The sequence below is a fragment of the Sarcophilus harrisii genome, chromosome 4, assembly GCF_902635505.1.
Source record: "Sarcophilus harrisii chromosome 4, mSarHar1.11, whole genome shotgun sequence".
NCBI classification, from domain to species: Eukaryota; Metazoa; Chordata; class Mammalia; order Dasyuromorphia; family Dasyuridae; genus Sarcophilus; species Sarcophilus harrisii.
The window spans coordinates 332,334,332-332,360,108 of record NC_045429.1 but is presented as its reverse complement, the minus strand read 5'-3'; the positions used below and the strand labels follow the sequence as shown (position 1 = coordinate 332,360,108).

The window sequence follows — 25,777 nt, the reverse complement described above, 5'->3', positions numbered from 1 at the left end:
GATGAGCACTCATACCAGGGTGTCTGCAGTATCAGAAGAAAGAAGGGGCCATATTCAAGAGATGTTGTTGTGACAAGCCTTGGTAACAGCTTGGGAATGAGTGGGGTAAGAGAGTGAGGATGACGCCTTGGTTGTGAGTCTGGGTGATTGGGAGGACAGTGGGACCCTTGAAAGTAACAGAGAAGATCAGAACGGGGGAGATTTTGTGGGGGGAAGAATGAGCTCAGTTTGGGACATATGGAATATAAGATGCTTATAGGACATCCAGTTTGAGATTCTGGAGATGTGACAGCAGAAGTTAGGAGAGAGGTTAGGACTAGATAATTAGATATGAAAATCATAAGCATAGAGATGATAAGTGAATCCATGGAAGCTTATGAGACCATGAAAGTGAAAAGTACAGTGGTTATGAACACATGCACATGTGCTCATACAGACACACACAAATTTATGTTTATCCAGAATCCTCAAAACATAAAGTCAAAAAGAACTTTTTTAAATAGTGTAGTACAGTATAATGATAAATAACATACATAACAATGTTCTTGAACCACTACAAAAACATGAAGTGCCTTCTAAGTCACAGAAAATTCAAATTGTGATCAGCATAGTTTTAGTTGAGTCTATTCAAATTATTTTTAAATTGGTCATCCATGTAGAGCAGATATTCTTAACCTGAGGTTCATGAACTTTTGCTTTCTCCCTCCTCTTTCTCTCTCTGTTTCTGTCTCTCCTCTTTCTGTTTTCTGTGTGTGTGTCTTTCTGTCTCCCTCTTTCTCTTTCTATCTGTCTCTCGCTGTCTGTCTGTCTCTGTCTCTGTCTCTCTCTGTCTTTCCCTCTGTCTCTGTCTATCTGTCTCTTGCTATCTGTCTTTGTTTCTGATATTGTATTCAACATAATTGGGTTTTTTCATAGTTCTGTGTATTTTACGCATTATTCCCAGAAGAGGTCCATAGGTTTAACCAGATGGACAAGGATTCATGGCACAAAAAAGGTTAAGAACCTGTGGTGTGGGAGAGGTAATATGTATAGTGGCTGGAGAGTACTGGGCCTGGGTTCAAATACCACCACTAATACTTCATAGCTAGATCGTGGACAAGTCATGTTAACGTGCTGAGTCTCCGGCAGCTCTCCAGGACTGCATGTCATAGAAGGTCTATGATCAGTTCAGTGGAGGCAGTTCTCACACTGACAAAATCACTGGTCCTTGATGTATTGATATAATCTGTGTATAGTCTAGGTGGTAACTCTCATTTAAACTGAATAAGAATATTCAATTAATCAAAGCTTGCTTTTCCCTAGTGGTAATGGATAAATGGAAATTTACTCTGTGTGTCATTTATACCCTCCAGTAATATCTTGCTCTAATGCCTTATAATAGCTAGCATTTATATAAGCACTTTAAGGTTTGCAATGTGATCGACACATTATCTCATTTGGGAAGGGGAAAGGGAATAAGCATTTATAGAGTCCCTACTATGGGCTAGACAGTGCTAAACATTCTAACTATTATCTTATTTGATTCTCACAACAATTCAGTAAGTAGGTAGTGCTATTATTATCCCCATTTTACAGTTGGGGAAATTGAAGCAAACAGATGTTAAATGATTTGCTCAAGGTCACTCAGCTAGTAAATGTCTGGGTCTGGATTTGCACTCAGATTTAGCTGGCTCTAAGACCAATGCTCTTTTCATTGAACCATCTAGCTGCCTCACAACATCATTAGGAGATGTGTTACTATTAGGGTTAGGAATAGACTATAGGTTCTTGAAATTTGTCTTAAAATGGATTGTAAACTCTGGCAGGTTCTATCAAGATGGAAAGGCTTTAATCACAGGTCTAGTAACAACTTTATACAAACATATATACACATATGTGGTTTGCCATTTCCTTCCCCAGCTCATTTTACAGATAAGGAAACTGAGGCAGTGACTTGCCCAGGATCACACAGCTAGTAAATATCTGAGGTCAGATTTGAACAGGAAGAAAGTAAAATCTTCCTGACTCCAGGCCCAGTACTCTGACCCAGCTGTCTCATATGTAATAAATAAAATATTAAACATTATTAATTATTAAATTATTATTAAAATATTAAATATTATATATGCCTTTCAGAATTGAACTGGGCTTGTCCTCAGATGACAAACATACATATAAAACCTGGAAAGGTTAAACACTAGATAGCACAAAATGGGAGGATCAGGGGGTTAGAAGGCAGGAGCTCTCTTGCCCACTGGGCCAGGGAGAATCTGGGGACGGCTCTTATATATAGGATAATATATTTTTTTTGATTTAAGGAAAGTTGTCTATAATGAAAAATGGATTTAGATGAACAGAAATTTCTTTAAGATTCAAAAAAGTGATCTCTGGTGTCTGACTCACACCGTTTTCCTACCTTGCTCAGGATTCGGATGATATCACCTCGCTGGAAAGGCAGCTCATCTGGATGCTCACTATTACAGTCCCATAATCCCTGGTAATAATTAGCATAGTTTTCTGATAAAAGAGAAGAAAGATATATAGTTTTTTAAAAACCCTACCAAAAAACTCCTCCTCTTGAATCTGTCAACAGAGGGCCACTTGTTTTCAAAGGCCTCTAATTTCTAGCTGGACACGACAAAGTTCAGTGTGACCTTAAACCCAGGAAGCCTGACATTTTAGGGATGGAGCCCAGCTTATATTAAAGCAGTTTCCCACAGATTGAGCAAAGGGCTGTGGGAGGAGGGGATCATTAACTAACATTAAATATTTACAGATCACCACCAGTAGGATATGACTTGGTAATGTGCTAAAATGCATTTCTTCATTAAGAAGAAAGTTAAGCAGGATATTCCGCTTGTTTTGTAAATAAGCAATAAGGAGAGATCTCTTCCATCCAGACACTTGTTGATCCTAAAAGCTAGCCTAGTCGCCCAGCTTTGCAACCTTTGTTGTAGGAAAGGGCTAGGTACTGGACTGGGGAGCCCGCTGACAGAGGGAGCTTGTGGCTGAGGAGTCTTCCTGCCAGGGTCGGCTGGGCCCTGCTCTGCAGCTCACAAGCTCAGAGAATTGCCCAGAATGCTGAGAGCAGTGACCGGGCCAGGGCCACACAACCAGCGGGTGTCAGAGGTGGGATCTGATGTGGGCTCTGAGGCTGGGTCTCTCCCGCTCTGTTAGGCTGTCTCACCGTATCTGAAGGAAAGTCTGCTAAGTGAAGCTGGGTAAGGAATCACTCATCCTGGGCCATATTCTTATAATTCGGGCTCTGTTGTTACACAAAAGTTTATCTTGGGCACTTCTCACCCAGGTACCGTCTGACACAATCAACAATAGATGCCAAAATGAACAGTCCCACTTTTTGGCTGGAACCAAGGGGGTGTCTCATCCATTACAAGTAAATCCTGGGTGGGCTGGCTCTTTTCCAGCGTCTTATTCGGAGACCCTGAACATGTCTGCCAGGATTTATTTCCTTGCCCCCGGGAGATCAGAAACCAAAGTGATCTGCATTAAAAATGAAAGCACCCGAAGCAGACAAACCAAGCCTTAGAAGCAGCTGAAGAGATTTACTGGGCTTCTCAGTGAGACTAGATGGCAATGATACCACGGGACAACCATCGATTCTTAACAATGAAGAATTTGTATTGATTTTCTTCTACCCGGAAAGGTTAAACACTAGATAGCACCAAGTGGGAGAGGATCTGGGGGGTTAGAAGGCAGGAGCTCTCTTGCCCACTGGGCCGGAGAGAATCTGGGGATGGCTCTTACTCCCGAGTAGATTTTATGAATAAAAGGCTATGTGGAGACAGTCAGTGTGCTGAATTCCAAATTCCAGCTACTCCCTCCTCCTTACCCACCAATGAGTGCAGGGAGTTTCCTGCAGGAATGGAAAGAGACTACAAGTAACGTGGATACATGGAACGTGAGAGATTATTCTGGGGACAGCTTCTGAGGAACAGGGGCTGGGGAAACCCAACTGAGTAGCAAGGAGCATTAGTACTTCCTTAGGGGTATATTTAAGGACACCACAGCACTGGTGCATGAGTTTTGGATTGGACTAGTCTATTCTTAGTGATGGTACAAAGCAAAACACAAGTCAGTAGAAAGAATTAAGGAAAGGAAGGGAATAAACATTTATTAAGACTCTGGCACTGTGTTAAATGCTTTACAAGTATTGCTAGTTATTAGTCCCATTTTTCAGTTGAGGAAACTAAGGTAGACAGAGGGGCTTATCCAGGATCACATAGCAAGTAAGTATCTGAGGTTATATTTGAACCCAGGTTTTCTTGACTCTAGGTCCACTTTACCAGCTAGCTGTTTAGCCAGGAGGAACCATTTAGCTGCAACACTTGTAACAACTGGTCCTACATCTCCATCCTTCATTTCATTGCTGAAGGTTCTTTGAAGGAGAATGTTTTCTTTGGAATTTCTTGCCTTTATCCAAGTGACTGAAATTCTCTCTTTACTTCAGCCTTCAAAACATTTCCTTCAGAGAATCTTCTACTTAGGGGCTTTGTGATTTTCTTAGCACTCTCCCCCCCTCCCATTTATCTCTCTTTCTCTCTCCTCTTCTCTCTCTTCTTTCTTCTCTCTTCTCTCTCTATCCTCTCTTCTCTCCTCTCTCCCTTCTCTCTTTTTTCTCTCTCTTCTCTGTTTCTCTCTCTCTTCTTTCTCTCTCTTTTTCTCCTTTCTGTTCCTCTCCCTCTTTCTATTCTTTCTCCCTTTCTCTTCCTCTTCTTGTTCCCCCCTCCCTTTCTCTTTCCTCTCTATTTCTTTCTCCTTCTTTCTCCTCTCCCTCTTCCCTCTCTACCTTCCTTCCTTTGCATATATCTTATATTTATTTACCTATATAGATCTAATAGCTCTGCCCCTCCCCCTAATAGAATTGACTTTATATCTCTAGCAACTAGAACAATCCCTTACACAAAATAGTCTTTTAAAACACTAAAATAAATGTTTGTTGTATTAAAATAAAGGAACTCAGGATGGAGGGTAGGGAGGCATGTGTCTGTATCTGTTTCTCTATATATGAATCCCATAGGAATTGGCTTTTTAAGTCTCATGGAAAAGAAACTTTCATATGAATCTTACAAGAAAGATAAATCTGGGAAGTACACATGAAAGATGGATATTATATTCCTATGTTAAGCTTTTGTTATATGTGACATCCAGTTACTTTAAATCTCATCATTTCTAACATAGAGAAAGTGCCCATGTTTAATTCTCACCACATGGAACTGTTAGTTTTCAGTGCAGACAACAGAGGGCAGCAAAAAGGCCAAGTACTCCCACTCTGACAGCATTCTGCCATAGAATTAAGCATATATGTATTTCAAGGAAAAACATGTAGGGAGTACAAAGACAAAGAGTGATTTGAATGAATTCTGGGGGACCCCAGCTTGTCAAAATAGGAGGGAGGCAGTGAAAAAAATGACAGTATTTTCATTTATAACAGGACTAATCCTGTAGATTATCTTTGAGGTCTCTGATAATCTTCAGGGTTCACTTGTGGAACTAAGAGCTTTCACTGACCCTCTGCAGCCAGCCACACAAAACAGAGGCATGCCTCCGACCCAGGTCCTTTCAATTCCAAGGCTGACTCAGTCTTCTATCCACTACGCCAAAGCTACTGCTCTTGGAAGAGAAGATCAGGTTCATGTAACAATGCAGAGGTCAGCTCTCCAATATGGAGCAGTAGGTAGTGCAGTAGATAGAGTCCTGGGCCTGAAGTTAGGAACACTCGTCAACCTGAGTTCAAATCCAGCTTTAGATACTTAGTAGTTGTGTGACCTTGGGCAAGTCACTTAACTTCAAAACACTTCTTTTAAAGCATCTTCTACTTAAGATCTTTCTGATTTTTCAGATTATTTGCTCTCTCTCTCTCTCTCTTTCTCTCTCTCTCTCTCTCGTCTCTCTCTGTGTCTCTCTCCATTTCTCTTTTTTTCTGTCTGTCTTTCTCTGTCTCTGTTTCTCTTTCTCTCTCTATGTCTCTGCTTGCCTCAGTTTCCTCATCTGTAAAATGAGCTGAAGAAGGAAATAGCAAACCACTCCAGTATCTCTGCCAAGAAAATCCCCAATGGTGTTATGAAGACTGGGAACACAATTGAAAACAACTCATCAACAATAACAAGTTGAGTAGTAGAATATAAAAAGAAAAAGAAAGAAAGGAGGGAAGAAAGAAAGAGGTGAGGCTTCTTGGATTCCTAGATCTACAATAGGGAGGCAGCATGCTAAAGTGAAATGTAGATTAGACTAGAAGTTAGAAGACCTGGATTCTATTCTGGCTCTGATTCAGCTTCTTGGATGGATAGTTTTAGGATCCCTTCTGAACTCTAGATTTCTCCTCTGTAAAATGAGGATGTTGGACTGGATTTTATGATTTTATAATATAGTCAGCATGGCAACTAGTTCCTCATTTCAGTGCCTGAACACGAAATGTATTTTTACATAAATGGTTAATTTTAATTGAGTAAACAAGAGCTCTCTGTGTTGTAAAATTGCCTAATGGATAGCGAGCTGGCCTTAGGACCAGAAACATAGGATTCGAGACGAAAGGAAAAAAATCACTTAAATCCTTATTGTTCTAGCCAACTTTCTAAGACTATAAATTGTAAAGAAGATGAGGATCTATACAGCTGGAAGGAGTTTCCTGATCTAGGAGTTCTCTATATTAATGAAATCACAGGGCTAGTCCCTATTTCTATCTCTCATGAATACCATGGTACAGAGGTGATTCTGGCTTCTTGAAAGTTATGCCAGGAGAACATTAGCACTTAGCAGGTTTTGTTAAATTGGAAAGGCTTCACTCATAAACTTATTGATAGACTTTTTCCTGTGATCCAAGGACTGGCTCAAATAAGTTCAGAGGATGTAGGGCAATTAAGTTTTGGTCACAGTAATTTCTCTTTAAAAAAACAACACAAAAAACAAAACAAGCCTCAATTAAAAAATATTCCAACACTAAGTAAAATATTTAATTAATGAACATTGAGTAAGATGAGCATTTCCATATAAAGGAGAATACAAAAAGAAGATTGTACATACAATCAATACCCAGAAAGATTTTTCTGCCTGTAAATAGGTAACAATTCAACAGATTATTTTCAAAGCTGTCCATACTTCCTACTGAATTGCCTTCTGTTATCTTTTTTGAATAAAAAAAATTAACTTGATGGCTTCCTATCGCCCCTAAGATAAAATACAACTACTACTCTTCCTCCTGTGCAATCTGGTTCTCTCCTATCTTTTCAGGCAATTGCACAATACCCTTTCACATGCTGTGGCTTTGTCCTCTGTGCCAGAAATGCATTGCTTCTTTACCATTCTTTGGAGAATTGCAAGCTTCCTTCAAAACTTAGCTCAAGAGCTATCACTTATAAGAAGCTTATCTTGATCCCTGAGTTGATAACATTCTCCCTTGAGAAATTATTTTGATTATAGTAGTAATTAGGAAATCCCTCCCCATCTGCTGGACTGGGATTTTCCTCATGGAACTGAGAATACATAGGCCAAGGAAGCCATTTTCTGGAGCATGTGTGGGGCTGAATCTTTGGCTCAGTCTCTTCCAATGGGTCCCAATATCAGATCACTTCTGTGGACTTCTTGCTAAGAAATCTAGAGACTTCTGATTGGTTCCTTGGTGTCCATTACAAGGGCAGATGGGGTAAGGGTGAAGAGACCCTGAGCCAAAGAGAATTATTCCTTAGCCCTCCAGGAACAAAAATAAAATTTTCCTTTTGTCTTTTAAAGTCTTCCTGACTTCATGACTTGTGTCCCTTTTAATACTTTAGACTTCTTATACTTTATTCTCTTACAAGAACCCTGTCATATAATGACAACTGGTTCCCTTGCTATTATTCCTCATACAAGATATTTCATCTCCAGACTCTGGGCATTTTTACCAATTGTCCCTCATGTCTGGAATTCCTCATTTCCACTTCCTAGCTTCTTTCAAGTCTCAGCTAAAGTACCACCTTCTGCCATAAACCCTTCTCAGTCCTCCTTAATCTGAGAGCCCTTCTTTGGAAACCACCCCCAATTTATCCTGTCTACATCTTGCTTGTGTACCATGGTCCCATTAGATTCTGAGCTTTTTGAGAGTCTGCCTTTTGTCTTTTTGTAACCCTAGAGCTTAGAACATTGCCTGGAATATAGTAGGAGCTTAACAAATGCTAACTGACTGACTGAGCCAGGAGAATCCTGGCTTTAAGAGAAGTTATTTCAAGCAAGATAAGGCTCTATTTCTCTTCCTTTCTTTGAAGTGTGTTGTTTGGGACTTAGGAAGTCTCTCTTTTGGACTTTCAATAAGAACATGTCTCTCTGGAAGTAGCTAAGCAGAAGCTTAGCTTTGTGTATGCTCCATGGGATGCTTCTCCTCTTGGCCCCTCCACACCCATTCATTACTCAGCTCCATGGGACATGCATTATGATTTACATATATTTTGTATTTCATTTTCAATGTATATTTTGTTTTCCCTAAATAAAATATAAGCTTGAGGGCAGAAACTGTTTTGTTTTTATTTCTGCACCCTCAATAACCCAGCACAATGCTAAGGACATAGGAGACCCTTATTAAATAGAATTAGGAAGAAAATATAGACTTCATGGTCCTTTGGTTTGAATCCCTAAGAATGGAGTGAATTTGAGTGGCTAGAGGGAAGCATCTCAGAATCAGCAAAAAATTTCCCTTGCTGGAAAAAAGCAGAGTCTGTTTTTTACTTTAAGAGCATGTAACAGCTTATGAATGTATCACTTATAGTCATGTAATGATTCAATTAAATAAGTGTTTACTATGTACTTCTCATGTGCAAAATCCTATGTTCAGTGCCAGCCATCCAGATACAAAAGATGGTCCCGTACTCAAAGAGCCTGCTTTCGACAATAATAATGATAATTCACTTTTATATATGTCTTTATGATTATAAAATGTTCCATGAATATTCTCTAATGTGATCTTCATAGCAATCTGGTGAAGCAGGCAATGTGGATGTTATTGGAGCCACTTTGAGGGTTTAGTGGACAGAGTACTGGACCTGGGGTCAGGAAGACTGGAGTTCAAATATAGCTTTCCACGTTTATTGGCTTTGTTTTACCCAGTGACTGGGTAAGTCACTGACATACTTGCTACCTCAGTTCTGTAAAATAAGGATAATAATAGCATCTGTCTTTCAGGATTATCATGAGATGATATTTTAAAGTGTTTTGCAAATCTTAAAGTGCTACATGAATGTCATTATTATTAGATAAATAATTATTTTTAATAGTTATTATTATTATCTCCATTTTATAGATGAAGAAACTGAATCTCAGAGAAGTTAGATCACTTGTCTCCTATAACAGTTTGTAAATGGAATAGTCAAGATTCAGATTCTGGGTCTTCTGCCTTGAAATCCAAAGTTTTTTCTATTACATATCTCTTTTTCCAACTTACTGGCATAGCTCTATTTCCTATCTAGGGAAGTCTTCCTATATCTAGAACAATCATATCTGTTTTGCATTATAATTATCCATGTATATGGCTAATCTCACCTGCTAGACTACAAGTTCCTGCAAGATTGGGACTGTGACTTAAATTCCTGAATGCTTAGAAGAACACTTTGCACTTAGCAGCTGTTTAACAAACACCCATTGAGATATTTGTAAAAAGACTTAATAATTCTGATTGAGTTAGTCATCAATCCTGACTACAGAGAACTTGTGATGAAATATGCTGCCCACCTCCTGATAGGGGTGATGGACTCTGGGTGCAGAATGAGACGGAATTTTTTTTTTTTGACGTGGACAATGTGGAAATTTATTTTGCTTGACTATATATACTTGCAACATGGATTTTTCTTTTCTTTTCTTTTTTCCTCCTATTGGAGTGGGGGAGACAGGAGGTAAAAAAATATAGATTTGTGTAATTTGAAAAAAAGTTAAATAAAAAAATGTTTTGTCAATAACTTCATTCAATAGATTTTGTAATAGCTGACAAGATTAGCTTAAGAATATGTCACAACTATGAAAGCTTATGAAGGGGGAATACAGAGAACAAAGGGGAGGGCTGAGTTCCAGAGGCCACAGATGTCACTAAGCACATCAAGGGTGATGGCAGTTAAGATGGGCAGCTTGCCGCACTATCAAGAGCCAGCTACTCCAAAACTTTGCCATTTCATCCAATATGGAACTAGTACAGAGCAAGATTCGGATCTATCCCTAAGCTTGTTTCAGGCCCATAGAGGGCAGGTTGACCAGTGTACAAAAGCCCTGTACATGGAGTCCTGGGTGGGGCAGGATTTGCTTTGTGGGTTAGACATGAGTTTTCTTGAGGTTTATGTGTCTCTGGCAGCATTCAGGGATCAGAAGTGGCACAGCATTCTGACCATTTAATTAATTCACAAACATCCTCATTCTCATTTCCAGAACATTATTCCACCTAATTATTTTTTTTTCCAGTCTGTCCATTTGGAATGAAAAACAAAAGAATAAAGCTTAATGCCAGTATTTCTCAATGTCTCTCCATGAATATACCTCCCCACTAAATACAAGGCTGGTAATTCAGAAGCAAAGCACTAATATATTCAGCATAAAACAGACAGAGGACCTAGAGCAATAATGACAACACTAATAACTAAAACAGTTATAACAATTAACAACAATTACAATGATAGAGAAGCTAATGGGTATGATCACTGCATTTAAATTGCTGGCGGAGCTGAGATGGACTTTTTCTGGAGAAAGAATGGGATGGAATCTTCTACTTTTTCGACAGGCAGAGATCCAAGTGCTTCAGTCTATTTTAGAAAGGCTAAATGCCAAAGCAACCAGAGTGGAACCAGCTATGAGAAGAAAGGGAATAAATAAACTAAAAAACAAAAATGGGTTTGATTTTCTTTTCTTGGGTTAAAGTTATGGGACCAGGCTTATGTCAATTTTCTCCAAGCTCACATACTTAAGGAATATACCTTTAATATTGATGAGATTACACATGTGTTTGTGTTTGTCTCTCCTCTCTCTCTTTCTCTCTCTCTCTCTCTCTCTCTCTCTCTCTCTTTCCTGAGGCAACTGGGGTTAAGTGACTTGCCCAGGATCACACAGCCAGGAAGTGTTAAGTGTCTGAGGCCAGATTTGGCAGGTCCTCCTGACTTCAGGATTGGTGCTCTATCCACTGTACCACTTAGGTGCCCCCATGTGTCTGTCTCTTATCTGAGACCAGGTGAATGTCTCTCTTGACAGGTCCAGAAATTAAATATCAGCCTCCAGACTTTGTTAGATAGAAACTCTGTGAGTCAATACTTCTTGTTCTTTTTTAATACCTTAAATTCCCTTGGGTTTTTTAGGCCATTATGGTCAATCCTAGCTTTACCACGCCTCCCCACTTTGTTTTTGTGTTGTAGAAGCAATAGAGTTACGTGACTTGTCCAGAGTCACACAGCTAGAGTCTGGATTTGAATTCAGATCCTCCTGCTGCCAGGATTGGTGCTCTATCCACTATACCATTTAGCTGCCCCCATCAACCCTAGCTTTTGACCGAGAAGAATATGGGTTTGAAGTCCCTAAAGAGTTTAAATTGTGAGAAATTGAAAATTGAAGGCTCACTTGGCATGTTCCTTTAATTTTCTTAAGTTAATGGGACCTAGCATTGGCCATAATGTCTAACACTTCAAAGATCTGAAGGTTTTCATGATATTTTTTCTGTCAAGCCTGATCAGGAGCCCTCTGACCAAGGAAAAAATCTTTGAACATTGTTATGGTCTCAAATTTCATTATCCTGTACCTGGCCAGATGAGATTCCCCCTACAGAATATAAACTCCTTGAGGGCAGTATTTTGTACACATTAAAGTTCTATATAAATGCTAAGTTCTTGCTATTTTTCATGTTTATTTAAAATACCTCTTTATTATTTTTACTTTAAGAAATTAAATATAGCCTGTCTATAGAAATGGTATGTATGTCAAGTGTATAGGAATTTTTACCCTAAGACTAATTTAGCTCTGAAACTCCACAAGAGAGTTAATGCAGAAAATGCCAATAAACCCGGTGTTATTTAATTTTATATCTGACTTGAACCCAGGGCTTCCTGACTTCGAAGCAGTGTGACAATTTCCCAGTGTCCCCAGGCAATTTTCCAAAACTCATCTGTAAGTCACAGATGAGTTGGTGATTTTCTTCAATGGAGTTTCTTTTTTTTTTTAATTAAATGTTTTTTCAATTAACAAAAGTCTATTTTCTTTTCCTCCCACCTCCTCCCACATTGCGGGGGGGGGGGGGAGGGGGAAGAAAAAAGTCTTTCTAACAGATATGCGTAGACAAAACAAATTTCCACACTGGCCATGTCCAAAAAATGTTTCACTGAATCCTGATTCTATCACCCCTCTTCAGGAAGTGGGCAAAAATGCTAGCTATTCTGAAGATGATAATAGTAATAATAATGATGTTTTTGTGAATGTCTTGCCTCTATAAGTCAGTTAATAAGCAATTTATTAGACACCTACTATGTTCTGGGTTCTGTGTTAAACAGTGGGGATATAAGGAGAGGCAAAAGCTTGTCCCTGCTCTTGAGAAGCTCAAAATCTAATGGGGGAAATGACATGAAAACAATGTTATAATATATATATATATGTATATGTATCCATAGATACATACATTATATATATATATAAATTTGGAGATAATCAACAGAGGGAAATGGACTAGTATTAAGGGAAATCAGGAAAGACTTCTCATCTGTGGGGAGACTGTAGGCACATAATTGATTGATTAGCCTCCTTTAACCTAGCTAGGCTGGGATAACAGTTGAACAGTTTATTGCTGAACCAGTGCCTAAAAACCTTTCCAGCTTGATGCTCCTTACTGGAACCTAACCTCTCCTCTAACTCAGAGTTCTTTCTATAGCCTAATGAGGTACCAGTGTAGGACATTAGAAAAAAAACAAATGAATAAAACGCATGAAACAAAATAGGAAGGCTCATTAAAACCATTCAACCTGAGCATGAGGAGGGGAGGGGCTGGTCAGTAAGGTTCCAAATCCTACCCCTTTAAAGTGGAATTGGTTCAGACCAGGCAGAAAGATGCCATTTTCAGCTAACTGAACTGAGTCTGTCTGAGCCTTTAATAACCATTATAGAATGAAAGGTGTTAAAAGGAGGCAAGATATTGCAGTTTCTCAGCTGGGCTGGATGGAAAGCAAGAGAAGGGATCGTGAATCTGCATGTACTACTGGTTTTTGATTTTCTTTTTATCTTTCACACACAGCACAGTGCCCGTACATAGTAGGCACTTAATAAATGTTTACTGACTGATGATTTAATGGGTTTTGATTCGGAAAATCTCTCACAGTTCCTGACTGCCATCTTTCTACCCTTTTCTTAGGTTGAAGTACAGCTGGGTAATGACTAACAACTGATGTTTGGTCTCAGGGAAATGCTGGTTTCAAAAGTTCAGGGCTACAAATACTTGCTGTGGCTGCCATATGCTTCCTTAGCCTAGTAATTCATTATAGTGGGGGAGACTTGGGTGGTAAGAGCATCTCAGTAATGTAACGCTCAGAAGAGTAACCATTTGCTCTGTTCTCCAGAAATAGCTGAACTTCTGACTTCTATTTGGCTGAGTTTGCCAATGGCGGCCGAGCAATAATGACCTGTTCGGAGGTCTCCTTTGGTCAGACACTGACTAATCAAAGGAATAAAAAGTGTGAGGATGATTTGCTCTTCCAGAACCGGCTATTACATGACAGGGTACACTCAAGCAATGGCCTGTGATTTTATTAAGGACAGCATGGAGCAAGTTTCACCTTGGGTCACCTATGTATGAGTGACAAAAAGAAAAGATAAGTGTGAGTTACTAAGCCCCAAATCAGACAGTTTTGTACTATAAAAGTAAGGCTGAAGGTTAGAATCCAATGTAATCAAAGGTGCTGAAGAGTCACTCATTAAAATAACCCTGTTACTAACAGTCACGCTGTAAAGTGAACCTTTTATAGATTGAACAATCAATACTACAAGCCTGTGACAGATTTTCTAGGTAACAGAATAAAATAAAAGAAATTACAGTTTATAGGGTCATTAACACCCAATAGGGGTGCTTCCCCCCCTTGCAATGAAAGTTCTCATTGGAGGTCAGAAATGGTGACAGTTTTAACTGAACAAGCAAGGGAAAATGTACAGGAAAAGGGACCAGTGGTATATTTACTTTTCCTAAGAAGTGGTGGTGGTGCTCAGATTTTAAAGGCAACATCCCTCTCAGAGGGATTTCCTAGCAGGATGAGCTAAGGAACAAGAGTTGTTTGCCTTTATTTGCAAAGACATATGGCATCTGATAGAATACTGATCCAAGTGAGTTTCACAATCTGGAACTTGGGCCAAATCTTGCTGCCTTTTACACAGGGCTTCACCACTGTCTCTTTTTCTCAGATCCCTCTTGTGTTTTATATGCCTTCAACCATACTGCCTCTCTCTCCCACCCATGCCCTCTTCCCTCAGTACTCAAACTACTTTTATAGATAAGTGATGGGATCTGGATGTTCCATATCTGTGGTTCACTCTAAAGCTCCTTTGGAGAAAAGATAACAATATAAATTCAATAAATATATAAGTAAACAAAATTTTAAAAATTCCTGCCTCCAGATTCTGCCAAGGGAGCAAAAATCCTTCTTTGGAATTTTAATCATTGAGACACCAATCGTCACAACCAGTAAAAAGTATAAAACACAGGAGCATGTTTTAGGGCTTACTATTTACTTTACCACTTGGTGTGGGGATGGGGAGGAAACTCAAGGAACAAAAGGGAATTTTTCTTTTAAACTAAGTTAAATTATAGCTATTAGTACAGTTAAGGAAGGGGAAGACACACACACACACACACACAAACACACACACACACACACACACACACAAACACACACACACACACACACACACACACACACAGAATTTTTTTTTTTTTCTTCCTAGACACGAACCACAACAGAGGGGTGTGGGAAGGAGGAAATGAGATAAAGGACGAATCTAGTACTGAATTTTAGAGCCTTGCCAGAAATCTATTTCCTGAATGGTGGTAACTATGAAGCTGGGTTGTGGGAAACGTATACTTATTCCACCCACTACACCACTCACTCACATAGACTAAATAGTCTCTCTTCTGCCAGAGATGGAAGTTTGATGGGGAAGAGAAGCAGGTGGGTTTTGCGGGGGTAAGGAAACAGATTTTCTACTTGAATTCTGTACTGTGAATAAAAATCAGTGTTCCTGAGTAAAAAACAAAGGACCACCTCTGGATTCTATAGGCAAGTTTTAGAATGCACTCAGCCTGGAATGGGATCATCCTAGGACCACTTTAAGTGGTGCAAGCATTCCTCTCAACATCCTTGTCTCATTGTTTCGAGCCTCTCTCTTTCCTTTGATGTCTCTTTCTACTTTCTCTCCCTTTGGCTGTCTGAGGTTTATGAGGCTGGGCCTTTCTCTCAGCTTTTGTTAAGTCATTTCCTGGAGAGGACTAAACAAGAAAAAAAGGGCTAGGAGGTGGGGAGAATGCAGATAATAGAAAGGGAAAGGGAAAGGGACAAAGAAAGAAACACAGAAAGGAAGAAGGGAAATAAAAATTGAGAAGAAAAGAGGAATACAAAGAGACATATTTACATAGAAATAGTGAACCAGAAACACATCTCAGACTCAGGCTTTTATACTGAGATCTCTGTAAATAAGAAAAATAAAACTGGTTGGATTCTAAATCAGGCACAATTCAGGTATTGCTGATGGAATGAATGTCCTTGAGGTGTCACTTGAAACACACAATCTTCCTTCCCTGACAACAACTGAATAGGCCCTGGGTGAGGCTTCCTGCCACTTAAAGAGGCTTCAGAGGGGCATCTGACCTCAGAAAAGATGGGTTAACTAACAGCCTGAAGCATGGTTAACCGTCTGGGATGAATAAGTTGTAATTTTGTATTCAACCAAACTGTTCCATATTCATTTCCAAATGTGCCTGGAATCAAACAGGGCCATCAGAAGTCAGCATCACCCAGTAATTCTATTCTTCACTCTACATTCACTTTTCAGCTCTGACACATCTCCATTCCCCTCTGAACTTGCAATTTCTGGGCCTCTCAGAGAGGAGACATTTCCATTCTCTCCACTCTTAATCCTGTAGGCTCTTAAGAGATGAGGCAATTGCATGTAGCTCTACTGTCCTGATTTAAAAGTAGTGAAAGGGGAAAAAAGGATCTGGTTTAGATCTGCCTCTTACTTTTGAAGTACTCTCCTAACATTAATTATTGAATATATTCAATTGCTTCTTTAGCATCATTCTATATTCTGTCACCTTTTTTCCCCAGGAATTTTGGTGTAAAAACATTCAAATTCTCCCTAATTCTCCCAGTCAGAAAGTCTAGTTGTGTTTATATTCTCCAAAAAGGTACGTTTTCGAGTTTGAAGCCGACATACTCTACACAGTCTTTGAATCAATCAATAAGCATTTATCAAGCATCGACTATGTACCACACACTGTTCTAAGTGCTTCAGATACAAAGAAAAGCAAAAATATACTCCCTGACCTCAAAGAGCTCACATTTTAACAGGATAAAGAGAAGCAATAAGTAGATGACTATATACATACAAATTATATATACAGTTTAAATGGAAGGTGATATCAGAGAAAGGGATTAGAAACCTTGGGTGAATGGAGGAACCTGAAAAGGCCTCCTGTCAAAAGGGAGCCTGAAAGGAAGCCAGGGAAAAGGAGATAGGAAAAAGGAAGAAGGAAAGAAGAGGAAGAAAAGTCAAGAAGTAGAAGTGAGGGGGGGGGAACATTCTAGATATGGGGAAGGAAAAGGCAAAGAGCCCAGGGAAGAAGTGTTATGTACAAAAAAGCCAGTGTGCATTAACTAAGCTTTGTGTACCTCTTTTTGGCTGACTTCCACTGCTGTCTTCGGCCAGAGCAAGCTCTTCTTCTGTTGGGACAAAATTAAAAAAAAAATCAACATTAGAAAGTGGTGCTGAATGGTGTCGACTCATGGGACACTATGGTTGCCAAAGAAAATGAGCATTTCCTAATTTGCTAAAGGGAAAAAGAGAGGTTCAAGGTGACTGTAAGACAATGCATTTCAAATGAGGAAATATGGAGAATTGGAATAAATGATATCAAAGAAATATTTGAGCAAAAAAGATGGTAAACTGGTATAATATAATCAAGGTTCAAATGAAATAATGGATGAGAAGTATTTTGTAAACCTTAAAGTACTATATAAATGCCAGTTATTATTATTATTATTAGTTTACAGTATCTAGGCTCCCAGTCTGATGATGACTTCATTCCCTGAGACTTCTACTGTACTCAAGCAAGGTTTATAGAATGCTATGCAAATATGCTATTAAGGTGTTTTTTTTTTTTTTTTTTTTTTTTTTTTTTTTTTTTTTTTTTAACAACTGGGCTTTTCTGTGGGGAAAATGGATGTCACAAAATTAAGTTTAATCTGCATTATTAACAGATTATTGAATTTCTGCATTTAGATTCCAGCCTCTTAAACTGTGGTTTGCAACCCCAAATGGAGTATTATAAATGAACATGGAGGACATGAATTTATGATTTATTATCAGTAAATGTTTGATTTGTATACCTATTTTATACATCTGTATATCCAGGGTCATGTAAGGGTAAAAGGGGTAGTGAGTGGAAAAAGTTTAATAAGCCTTGGTTTAAATAATCAACAAAACAATAAAAAGTTTTTCATGACCTTGAACAATAGAGATACAGTATGGAGGGAAGACTGGGGGATGCTTTCTAGGTGGGTAACAAATGAAGTCTTTTAAAAGAGGGAAATAGTCAAGGAGGTTCATCACTTGGCACTTGGTCCCAACAGAGAGAAAGGGCCCAGCAGAAAGGAGTTAGGAAAGTGAAGCCTATTGGTAGAAGGGTGGGATGCTCATCTGTAACTAACTGCCAATATTTAGATACTCAAGGAGAACTGGGATCTTATCCACAAAGCTATCCTCCAGCCTTTCTCATCACAACTCCATCTTGTGTCCCTCTTGTCTGTGCCTTCCCCTAATATTGCTTGATGTGCTGGTTGACTCCCTTCTTTCTTCTAACATCATACAGCATACAGATTATATGTTGATTGTCTCTAATTCTTGACCCCTGCCCAATTCTTATGACGGGGTCTGATTCAGGCCCTTCCCTAGTGTTGTTGTATAGTTGCTTTAATCATATACAATTGTTCATTAGCCCTTTTGGAGTTTTCTTGGCAAAGAAAGATACTGGACTGTTTGGCCATTTTCTTCTCTAGCTCATTTTGCAATTGGGGAAACTGAGGCAAATAGAGTTAAATGACTAGCCCAGGGTGACGAAATTTGTAAGTGTGTGAGGCCGTATTTGAATTTAGGTCTTGCTGACTCCAGGCTCAGCACTCCATGTTCTGTGTCACATTACCTTTTTGTGTGTATTTTCCCTTGAACTAAATTTTAAGGGATATATCAAAAGACTTGTGTATGTTCTGGCTTAAGCCTGGTTGAACTATAGACAAAGAATATAGGCAAGAGAAGACGGTCTTTGAATACAGGAATCAGGAATATAATTATTTTTAAACATCCATAAAACTTTACTCAAATATAAGAAGGATATCTGTGCATCAGGCCAGGGAATGTTTGATGTGCAAACTTGTATGTCACAACACAACACAAGTTTATGACTTGCTAATTAAGTCCTAGGATGTTGCCCATGCTAAATATTTATTATAAGACTTGGTCAGTTACTTGGCTAGTAAAGAGTGAAAGGTAGGGTTTAGACTCAGGGTTTTCCTGAATTTAAGCCCTCAGCATTTTACCTATTATATTTACTACCTTTTGTTAAAAATAATAAAAAAACCCCAAAACATAAATAAAAACAAGTTACATAGCTTTAAAGAAGTGATCACATTTCTTAGAATTTTTCTAATGTAAATTTAGGACTTGATACTGGGGGGAGGACAAGAAAGTAGAGGAAATATGTGTTACAAGAGTTATAATTTCCCAATACACCTTTCGTTTCAACCTGGTTATATCTTTTAGTAAAAGCAGCAATCTTACTTAACTGTGATCTACAACTAAATTCACCTAGACAGAACATCCCACTTATCCATTGACTAAAATGAAGGATAGAGATGGGAGATGATGGAGATGACACCTGAATATAGGAAATTGTCCACAAAGAAATAAATCATACTACACACACAGAGCATTCTTTATACTCCCTATTCCTTCTTTCCTCTGCCATTTTTTGTTTCTTCTTACTCCTCTGTTCCTACTCATTGATTTCACATGAAGAAAAATATTAAAGTACAATTTTTTTCATTTTTTTTTCCAGGTTCAGAGGCACCTGCTAAGGTGAAGAAGAGACTGCCCTTCTGCTGATCTCACGCAATTCAATCACACACAGAGAAAGAGAGATACAATTTGCTGTGTTTAGGCACTTTCTAAAGAGAGTTTACTCCACCTCTACTGCCTGGCCCAGCTGTCTCCTCTTCCCAATTCTAATCAATGTAAATTAGGTCAGATCTCCACTGTGAATTACAAATTGGATCCGAAATTGTAGGGTCACCATGACTGCTATTCCACCTCCTCCTCCCCCGCCATTAGATGGGAAGCTACACCAAAGATCTTTTCTAAATAAATCAGACTTTATTGTAAAACTCGGCCACTGACGAGACATAACCTCATTAGCATTGATTTTAAAATAAATTATTGAAAGTGGCTTGCCTGCTCTTTGCATTTGTAAAATAGGAGAATGTAAATGTATTTGCAATGATAAAAAAGACAACCCAAACTTGATTCCTTTATCCTTTCAGACAACAGCACTTAATCTGGTCAAAGCACAAAAATGGAAAAAAAAAAAAAGTCTGCTTCTATGCTGTTCATTTCCAGATCAGACACTCTGTCTTCTATGAGCCTTTGGAATTACCTAGGGAAAAAAAGGAGAACTCTGGCCCTATATATCTTAAATGCCGTTCAGTATTATCAATGAACTCTATAGATGTGACTCTGGCAGCCCTAAGCCCCACATCTGTGCCATCTAACACTCTGCTTGCCAGAGGAGATGAGGGTGGGTGACAATCCAAGAATTTGACTTTGATTGCCAAAGGTTCTTGGATGATATTATCAATCATAGTGATAGGCATTATATAGTTATTGGCTACTTCTACTAGATTACAAGATCCTTCAGGGCAGATGTAGTTTCTTATCTCTATATTCTTACCACCTAGAGCATTTGTATCTAGTAAAATGGTGGGCAAGTTAATTGGGACAAAGTAACATAGTTACATTCATCAACTTATACAGTAAACCTTTAAACTTTTTATACTATCAAAACCCTCAATTTTTTTGTGTTATGTTCTTATTTTGTTGCAACTACTTGATTTATCTTATTTGTCATTAAGTTCACAAGAACGATTCTTCATTGTGAAACCACATTTTTCCTCACTGGATATTAAGTGTATCTTTGATAATCCACTTCTCAAGTCTAGCCTCAACTATAACTTCTAGGCTTTCAACAAGGTTTAATTTATGTGAGTTTCCAGACCACTGAAATGTCATTATCTCTATTTCTTGGAAATACTTTAAAATATTTAATAATATACGGCATGGTATAAAGTTTTGTTGCAGTATTCCATCTCCAGATGGGAATTTTTGTAATTTTATAACAATTTTGATTTTCAATATATCTTTATATTTATCACAAGTTATCATTCTCCATTGAAGACAAGACTTCCAGACTCACTGGAAGTAAAATGCTCCTAAACATTTTTGAGCAGGTATTTTATTGTTGTTTGTCCTTCGAAAAGGACCATGACATCAGGGAGCTGATGCCCTGACAAGCAAGTGAATTGGATTTCAGTGAGGGAGGGCTGTGCAAGATCACCTGCCTCACTTTCCCCTCCAGAGCAAAATATAGATCAGGATGACTGAAGATGGCTCTGGATGCAGTGAGGGACCTTGACCTTTAAAACTAAAGTCTTTCCCAGATCTCTGTTTGACTGAAGTCCAATCTATTTAGATGTTTTACAGTGTGATGGAGATACATAGATTTTATAGGCTCACTTGGACTACTTCTGACACAGGTTTTAATATAGTCTTGAACATGAAAGTGAATTTCTTCGGTAAAAATTAACTTTTTCCAATCTTTAAGTACTCCAGTTTTTGTACTGTCTTGCCCATGACACACATTTTTCCCCCCTTAAATAAGCAACAATAAACTTTATACTGCCAACTTCAAGAAGCCTATGTCTCTCTACAGAAAGATCAATAAGATGTTCCTATAGTTGTCAGGTCTTGGCTTGTTTTCTGAGGAGTAATTGGACTGTCTTGCACCAATAGTTTATTTGTTCTTAATTTATATTTTCCACCATATTTTTCTTTGCACATTAGTGTGGTCTGTTCTCTAAGGAGATAAAAGAAAAGAAAAATATACAAAAATTATGTAAAAATGTTTCTAGTGTTCTTTTTGTGATGGCAAAGAACCGGATATTGAGGAAATACATTGGGAAATGGCTGAACAAGTTGTGATATATGACTGTGACAGAATACTATTTTGCTACAAAAATTGATGAATAGGTTGCTCTTAGAAAAACCTGAAAAGACTTAGATGAACTGACACAAAGCGAAGTAAGCAGAATCAGCAGAACAGTGTGCACAGCAGCAGCAACACTGCACGATGATCAATTATGAAAGACTTAGATACTCTGATTAAGATAGTGATCCAAGATAATTCCAAAGGACCCATGATGAAAAATGCTAAACACCCCAGAAAAAGAACTGATGAACTCAGAGTATAGTTTGAAACATATCTTCCTACTTTCTTTACTTTTCTTGCCCTTCCCTCTCTCTCTCTCTCTCTCTTTTTTTGGCAACATGGCCAATATGGAAACATGTTTTACATGATTTCACCAGTAGGATGGATATCATACTGCTTGCCTTCTTGTTGTGTGGGATGAAGATCTAGAGAGAAGAAGAGAATTTGGAAGTCAAAATAAAAAAAAAATAGAAAGGCCTATTTTATAACAGGGATGTGAATATAAATGTTTAATAACCAGTTGGGGGTGCGTGTGCAAGAGTGGAAGAATATACCCATGATATACTAAGAAGTTTGCATTACTTCTACTTTGTAAAGTCTAGACAAATCTATAAATCATGATTTGATTTGTAGTTTGTAGATTTTTAAGGTATAAATGTTGTTCATATGGAAAATTTAACAACTTCAATAATCAGCTGTGAGAGTCAGTTTGAGCTGGTTCCCACATATTTTTGCTGTGTACTCTATTAGTATCTTTTTAGCAACATGGGTTACCAATGGTTGCCAACTGGCTGGCTGATTACTTGACTTGGCCAATATTTTATCACTGAAGTCAGGGCCTCTTTTCTTGATATGTGATATTAAAGCTGATTATTTTAGTTTTGATAATCTAGCCAGGATTCTTGATTAAAACATAAACTAATGATCTTCAAACCTCATAGGAAAGAAGTCTGCTGGCTAAAACTTTCATGCTCTGCCCCCAAAACCCCTTCAAACAAATAAAGTTCTCATCTTCTAGAATTCCCCTGTTCACCCCTTCAACTGGAGCCATAATTTTAGTTTTTAATCAACTGCAATGGAGAGGCCTATTTTATTCTAAAATATCAGCTGAACTTCTCTTTAATAAAAATATCACTCAGCATTTTCCATCACTGAGCTTTGTAAAACACATTAGGTATAAATTTTGTTATTAAATGTTAATATCAGTCATACATTAGAAGGACCTTCCTTGCAAGATCACATGGAAATCCTTAACCTCAAATAGCTATTAAGCAGTTAACTTTCAAGACATAATTGATCTCTTTATCTGAATTTCAAATATCCAAATATTCCTATTCATTTGTTTATTTAGTAAGCATTTATTAAAAACCTACCATGTGTAGGCATGTAATACTAAGCCAGTACTAGACCCTGATAATACAAAGATAAAAATGAAATGGTCCTGTCTTCCAGGAGTTTATAGTCTACAGAGACCAAACACAATGCAATTTTATAGAGATGGGACAGATAAATAAATACAAAATATATAAAAAGTAAATACCAAGTAAGGGGAGTGGGAGAAAGCACAAATGCCTAAGGAAATGAGTAATGTCTTCATGTAAGTAGGGATAACTGAGCTGAATCTTGAAAGAAATGAGGGATTCCAAGATATAGAAGTGTGTGTGTGTGAGGGGTATGTGCCAGGTATATGGGGGAGAGCTTGTGCAAAGATAAGAGACTGTCGATTGAGAAAGCAATGAAGGAAGTTCATGTAAAAAGTGATAATATGTGAGACAGAACAATACCAAATGGGCATCCAGTGTATGAAGAGTAGAATCCATTCAACATTTTTTGTTCAGTGATAATATTTCTAATGAAGGGATAAAAAAGGAGAAGATGCATTTTAAAGGGATATACAGAAGTGGGCTTCCTAAAGCACCTGGCTTCTTTCTAAAGCCTGGCTTTGATACCTCTAGATAAAAAGAGAAAGAACAGTTAAAAATACCTAGTTCTCAAAAGAAGTTGGGGTAGGGATGGGAGAGAAATCATTTCCCCCTCAAAACAAAGCAAAGCAACACAAATATAAAGAGGGCTAAGTGTATCTAGATCATGTAATAAAGGCTCTGATGACAGATTTGCCAAACATGCAAAGATGGATGAATCCAATGAATCCGATTCCAAAGGGAATACAAAGAAAAAGCAAAAATAGAAAGTATTATATGGCATAGCTTGAGCATGTTATAAATTTTAGGGAAAGCCCAGAAACTTTTCAGTCATTTTTAAAAGGGATGAGTGAGAAATGGGGTTAGTGCTTGGAGCTCTCTGATGGCACACCTGTCACCTTTGCTGTTGTCACTTATAATAATTTGCATCCTGTCTCCAGTGGAAACGCCTGCTGAGTTGAATATTTCACTCAGCTAGTGCCAGTAATCTTCCTATGAAATCAGACTTTTAGTGCTGCTTAAAAATACCTGTAACTTCTACCTTATGTTTGTCTCCTCATGTGTAACTGCTCTTTTGAAAATGGAAATAGCTCTTTCCATGAGTCTTTTTTTTATTTATTAAAGCTTTTTATTTTTAAAACATATGCATGGATAATTCTTCAACATTAGCTCTTGTAAAACCTTGTGTTCCAATCCCCCCCAAGTTCCCCATGCTCTCCCCTAGATGGCAAGTAGTCCAATATATGTTAAACTCCATGAGTCTTTAAAAACACTCCTATCCACCCATCTACACATCTATACCTCAATAGCTCTCATATACAAAAACACAAAAAAGTCCTTAGACCACTCAGAAATACTCCCCTTCCTCCAGATAGATTGCTCAATAGCTAAAACAAAAAATTCTTCAGGAAGCATTGTTTTCAACTGAGTTTGAAATTTAAAAAAACCTAAACAAAATAAAAAGTAATATGCATTATTATAAAGCAGTCTATTTTACAGGTCTGTAATAATCCCTTTGGGGCAGTGTGGACAGCTCTGGAATGTACATAGAAGTCCCCTGGCTGGGTTCTTCATCTATTTTTTTTCTCTCAGTTTACTGGAAATATCTCTAGAGAACAGAGTTGGATCCTGTTGCTATCACAGCTGCAGCAGCAGGTCCAGTTACAGCTTCTTAATGGCATCTCTCAGGTATCTTGTTGGATTCCAGCCTCAAGACCCTATACAAACAGAATATGATAAAGTGGTCTTTTTGGGGGGTTATCCTGACTCATAAATGGGGACTCTTAGTTGGGTGCAGAATAACATCATTCAGGGGTGGGAAAGGGACCTTTGAGAAGGCTTCCCATTTTCCCTGCATTACTTTCTTGTTTTCCTGCTGTGGTTCCCTGTGGTTTAATCTATTTCAAATGCGATCTTAAAATCAAGGGCCCCCATCTGCTCAGCACGGATGTGCAGCAGCCCCATGGGATAGCTGGCTTAAAACCAGGGCTTTCAATATTCTTGTTGTGGCCAACATCTCTCTGGTCCAGCCAAAAACCTCCTATATGGCCCGGCTTCCCCCCCCAGAGGAAGGAGCATCTCAGACCTATTCCTCAAGTGAACTATCCTGACACAAATGCACTTGTATGATCAGATACTGTGATCATTTTTATGTGCTATTCATCAAGCCCCACTGGGTAGAAGGCTGATGGGCTGGAGGCAGGAGGGCCTGAGTTCAAATCCCATTAACATCCTTGTGAGCCTGCTTGGGAGAAGGAGTTTCTTGACACTGATAAGATATCAGCCCCTTCTATTCACTATGAAGTCCTTCGGTACTTTGGGGCAAGAGGGAGATCTCAATTACATAGCCTCCCTTATTGATGGGATGATTAAGAGCATGTGGAAATCTCTCTCCTGGAGGGGGTGGGAATTAGAGGCAATGTAAGTGCCCAGTATTCTTCCCATAGCCCATTTACCTGGGATAATCTAACCAATATTAGAGGCAGGAGCTATTTGACTCTGTGAATGGGGCTGCCACATTAGCACAATCCAACACTGACTGTCGGCTGTCCCTACACCCAGCACCTGGCCCCTGCAGTAAAAATGGGCCTGAGCAGAAGGTATGCCCGGCATCCCATCTGCTCAGGATTTTTAATCTCACCTGCTTTAAAAGCGTGCACACACACAGACACACACACACGTGTGAGAGCTGAAAATTTCTAACTGGACTGCTTAAGACAGTGATTTTCAATTTTTATTTTGTGCTGTTTTTTTATTTTTTTAGTATTCTGGTGAACCCTATGGATCACCCCACTCCATCTTCTCAGTATAATGCTTTTAAGTAAATAAAATAAAATTCTTAGGATTACAAAGGAAGCTAAAC

At 38.5% G+C, this 25,777-nt stretch overlaps 1 protein-coding gene across 1 annotated transcript in view; it reads right to left on the bottom strand.

Annotated features, from left to right (window-relative positions):
• Positions 1 to 25,777, bottom strand: part of SKAP1 (src kinase associated phosphoprotein 1) — a 380,537-nt gene that overhangs the window by 38,850 nt on the left and 315,910 nt on the right. Inside the window, exons 9-10 of the mRNA XM_031968654.1 lie at positions 16,851 to 16,901; positions 2,396 to 2,496 (exon numbers count right to left, since the gene is read on the bottom strand). Of these exons, the coding sequence (XP_031824514.1) occupies positions 2,396 to 2,496; positions 16,851 to 16,901 (152 nt within the window). The remainder of the gene's footprint in view (positions 1 to 2,395; positions 2,497 to 16,850; positions 16,902 to 25,777) is intronic.